This window comes from Heteronotia binoei, chromosome 21 (genome assembly GCF_032191835.1).
Source record: "Heteronotia binoei isolate CCM8104 ecotype False Entrance Well chromosome 21, APGP_CSIRO_Hbin_v1, whole genome shotgun sequence".
Taxonomy (NCBI): domain Eukaryota; kingdom Metazoa; phylum Chordata; class Lepidosauria; order Squamata; family Gekkonidae; genus Heteronotia; species Heteronotia binoei.
In genome coordinates, this window is record NC_083243.1 from 171,464,957 (window position 1) to 171,469,591 (window position 4,635).

Genomic DNA, 4,635 nt, shown 5'->3' on the forward strand with positions numbered 1-4,635 from the left:
ACTTTACCTTTAAAAATTGTGATCCTTTTGAGCACCATTCTCTTCCAGAGTAGATGTTAATTAGTCCCAAAGAAGCTTTGGATCATGATGAATTTAAGCCAATTTAATGACCCCAGAAGTCTCTGTAGACATTGGAATGCAATTCTTCTCTGGGGAATCTTCAAAGCCAAAAAGGAACCCCACTGGGATACCTCATCAGCCAAAGTAAATCCCCTCAGAATTTTATAAGCATGTCTTGGCCAACTCCCTGTCTGGAAGATGTAGGCTGCAGGTGTTAAAAACCACCTTCTCCGCCCAGAACAGAGACTCTAGTCTGCTCCTCTGCTGAGAAGCACCTCATTCCTCCATGACTCAAAACTGGAAGCTTGTGAGAAACCCCTGAGGATTGGAACACCAGAATTAAAGAGGTGGAGATTTTAATTGACAATGTGCAGTTAAGCTGATTGCATCCATGCTGTCTATGCAGGATATTCACAACCACATGGCAAAGTATACAAAAATTCGTGCTAGTTGGCAAAGCAAAAAATATGTCTTCAAATTTATCAAATAAATAGCATTGTCAAGAGTGAAAGAGATAGTGGTGATACCAAGTGGTGCAATCACTTCTACATCTCTCACCAGATAATGCTCAAGACCTGGTGAGAGATGCAAAAAGTGATTAATCAGACAATGCCTGATGAAACTGATGGATTACCTTCTATTGTCAGCCTAGAAAAGATAAAAGCCTTACTCTTCTCAGGTTCCACTTTATCCCTTACACATTCATATTAATCCAAAACAGGGCTTTTTTGGGTAGAAAAAGCCCAGCAGGAACTCAGAAAGGTGTAGTAGATATAACTTACCTGCTTACCATCTTCTTCTCACTTTGACCCAGAGAGAACTCCTTTATTCTGGGTTATACCTCTGAAGACACCAGTCACAGTTGCTGGTGAAACATCAGGTCTCTCAATTCCAAGACCACGGCCATACAGCCCAGAAAAACTACAACAGCTAAGAAAAGCTTTCTCCTTCAAATTTAAGAAATATCAAACATGTACAAAATGAATTCTTAATCACAAATATGATCATCAGTGTACATAAAATTAAGCACTTCCATCTAGTGTAGCCATTACCATCACCCAACATCCCATTGCTAGTTGCTGCCACTGCCATTGTCTCACAGAAAGGAGAAGAACCTAATTTGTAAGGTTGGGCATGAACTAGTGTACAAACTAAAGTCTATGACTAATTTTGTCCAGTTCATTGTTTTCAAAGTGAAGTTCATGGCAGGTCAACTGGAATGAACTTTCCATAAACTTTAAAGCTGTTTATAGAGGTTTGTGCTGGTTTGTGAATGGATACATTTCCAGACAGACTTTATCTACTCAGTCTAAATGTTTACCAAACTTCAAAGCAATGACTGGGGGTGTAACTTGAAGGGCGTGTAGAGAAGCATCTGAGGAAAGTCCACTGTTATTTTGATGTCTCTAGCTTGCATAGAACCTCTCATAACCTCTCTCATTCAGTGCACTCCTGAACCTGCACCTGTGAAAATGACATTCAGTCAAGTACAATTTCAGGAGAGTATAGAACACATCCTGTGCGAGCTAGAGTCACCAAGCTCACAGGTGATCTCAGGCAGATTCCCTTCTACCTGTCCTCCATGTTTGGTGAGGATTGGATTATGGATTCTGAATGATGGCCTCCCAAAGAAGGTACCCCTAGGAAAGTGATTTCTGGGGAAATGATGACAGGCTGTCATTTTCCCCAGAAAGCACTTTCCTGTGGTCACCTTCTTTGGTAAATCCAATCATCATCAAACTTGGAAGGTAGACAGAGGGGAGTCAGCCAGAAATCTGTGAGTTTGGTGTTTCTAGCTTGTAAAGGATCCATTCTAGTGGATCCCAAACATCATAAATCGAACCAGTTCACTTGGCTGCTAAAAGTTCATGACAGTTCGTGGTTTGTGAACTGGATGCGCCACCAGCTATAAACTGAACCAAACTGCATTTTCCCAGTTCATGTCCATCCCTGCTCATTTGTTTGTTACAAATAAATCACCATTCAGAATAACATCAGTTGCACTCCAGTGGTGATGAAAGTGGATGCTTCCTTTAGATTATAAACACAGAACCTTAACACCTCTAGGAAAATCTTTTCAGGGTGAGCATTTTAACTAAGGCCCTTTTAACATCCTTATTCCTCAAACTATAAATAATTGGATTTAACATGGGAGTGATGATCCCATAGAGCATGGAAACAATCCTATCATGATTGGGTGAATAGGCTGAAGTTGGTCGTCCATAGGTGAACATCGTGGTTCCATAGAATAAACAAACTACAGTCAAGTGGGACCCACAAGTGGAAAACACTTTCTGTCTGCCCTCTGTGGATGGCTTACGCAAAATAGTAGAAATTATATAGATATAAGAAATCACCGTGATCAGAAATGCACTGCCACCTAAGATACCAGCCACAAGGAGAAGGACTAGTTCAGGGAGGTATATAGAAGAGCAAGAAAGGGCAAGCACTGGAGGAATATCACAGTAGTACTGGTCAATTTTATTGGGCCCACAAAAAGATAGTGTGAAGGCTAAGGAAGTATGAACCAAGGAGTTGATAATGCCAGTTACCCAGGTTCCAGCAGCCAGCTTACCACTCAATTGTTTACTCATGATCGTTGCATACTGCAAAGGACTACATATGGCAACATAGCGGTCATATGCCATCACTGCTAGCAGAAAAATTTCAGTGCCCACCATATCTATGAGAAAGAATAGCTGCACTGCACAGCCAGCAAATGAGATAGTCTTGTCCTCTGACAAGAAAATGTGCAGCATTTTTGGTACTGTGACAGTTGGACAAAGAACATCCAGCAAAGATAAATTACTGAGGAAGAAGTACATGGGAGTCTGGAGGCGAACATCTGTCCATATTGCCATGAGGATAGCACCATTTCCAGCTAAAGTAGTCAAATAGATCAGCAGAATAATTACAAAGAATGAAATCCGTACTTCTAGGAGATCAGACATTTCTGTAAAGTAGAAGTTTTTCACTACTGATATATTGGCTGTGTCCATGCTCTTGCCAACAAGATGGATCATTTGAAATATCTGAAAAACAGAGAAGACAAACCACCACTTTTGAAAATAGGGTTGTCATTGAATACAGATTTATTGATTAATGGTCTAAGGAACAATCCAGTATGTGCCCTGCAGGCAACTTTCCCATGCAGTTAGCATTCTGTAGACTGAGAGGAATGGTGGGACAGAACTCCGCATCTGGCACAGTGTGCATGATGGGGGCAGAGTTGATTCAACAGGATAATGTTTCACATATAATAAATGCACATAATATATATGCTTTTTGAAGATTTTTCCTCAAGGTGAGAATCTTTAAAATGAATGAACCAAAGCCAGGGTCCAAACTCACCACAGGTCTTGTTCACAGCCCTGCAAAGCAGGGGGAGTCAAGGAAGGTGACAGTGACCAGTGGCGGTAACATATGGCTAGATGGAGTTGGGTGTATAGACAGGTGAGGGGCGGGCAGCTACAAGGACGCAAATCTCAGGCCAACCCCTATTTTACTGCTGGGCCTATTAGGCATACAAAAAGCAACAGAGAAACATGGATATAAAAGCAAATGTGTAAAGAAAATTCCATGAAAATATCTTATGAATAACGTTATTATGATGTTATTGTTAAAACTAATCTCTAATACAAAGCTCTAAAGTGCTACCAAAAGAATACCTAAGTGCTTAATAGAGAACTCTATCCATACTATATATCTTAGAAACTTTTACATTAAGTTGCTTAATAGAATAAGATATTAGAAAAATTAATGATTGATCACTTTACAATAAAACATAGAGGTCCCTGTTCTTAAAACATACAATATTTTTATAAGATGCAATCTGATTGAGGTTCCTTTAATTTGTGAATAATATACGTTAGCTTCATTCTTATAGTGTCTTAATGCTCAGACTTCAGTCAATGTAACCTTCAGTCTGCAAAACTTTAGCTTTGCTATCTTAATTTTCATCTTTCAGTACTATGCAGCCTTCAGCCTGTAGCTTCAGCCTTGCAGCTTTTAGCCTCAGCCTTGTAGCTTCAAGCCTCATGAACTTGCTGGCTTCAACATTCGTTCCATACCTGCTTCCATTCCAATTAAAAGAACTTTACATAGATCAGAGAATTATCAGCTTGGACAGGTGAGAGAGCTGGGCAACTGCAAGGGTGCAAATATCTGGCCCAACCCATCTCACTGCTGGGCCTATCAGGCAGCTGGAGGGTATGGGAAAGGGCTGGAGGGGAGCAATTCAGGGGAACTTAAGGTACCACAATACCCTAGGGACTCATCTGGCAGGGCTGGATCCATTTTCAGGAAAATCAGCCTGTGTGCTCATTTTCCTGAAAATGGGGATCTCCTTAAGCCATAAGGGATCTTGGGGTGAGTGTTTCAAGGGGCATACGCAGCTTGGGGACTGCCAGGGGTTACCCTTGAACTCAGGTGGTGGGGAGCCCACTTAGTTGGAGAACAAGAGAGGAAGAATGGTAGAGGTGCCGGAAGATTGTAGGCAGGCGAATGTTGTCCCCATCTTCAAGAAGAGAGGAGGGACGGTGGCTCAGTGGTAGAGCATCTGCTTGGGAAGCAGAT

The 4,635-nt window shown here is 41.3% G+C and overlaps 1 protein-coding gene across 1 annotated transcript; it reads right to left on the reverse strand.

The window, feature by feature from the left end:
• Positions 1 to 2,123: 2,123 nt before the first annotated feature.
• Positions 2,124 to 3,059, reverse strand: LOC132588957 (olfactory receptor 5V1-like). Its single transcript, XM_060261446.1, has one exon. It carries the CDS (start codon positions 3,057 to 3,059, stop codon positions 2,124 to 2,126), a length of 936 nt encoding a protein of 311 aa, XP_060117429.1.
• Positions 3,060 to 4,635: the final 1,576 nt, after the last annotated feature.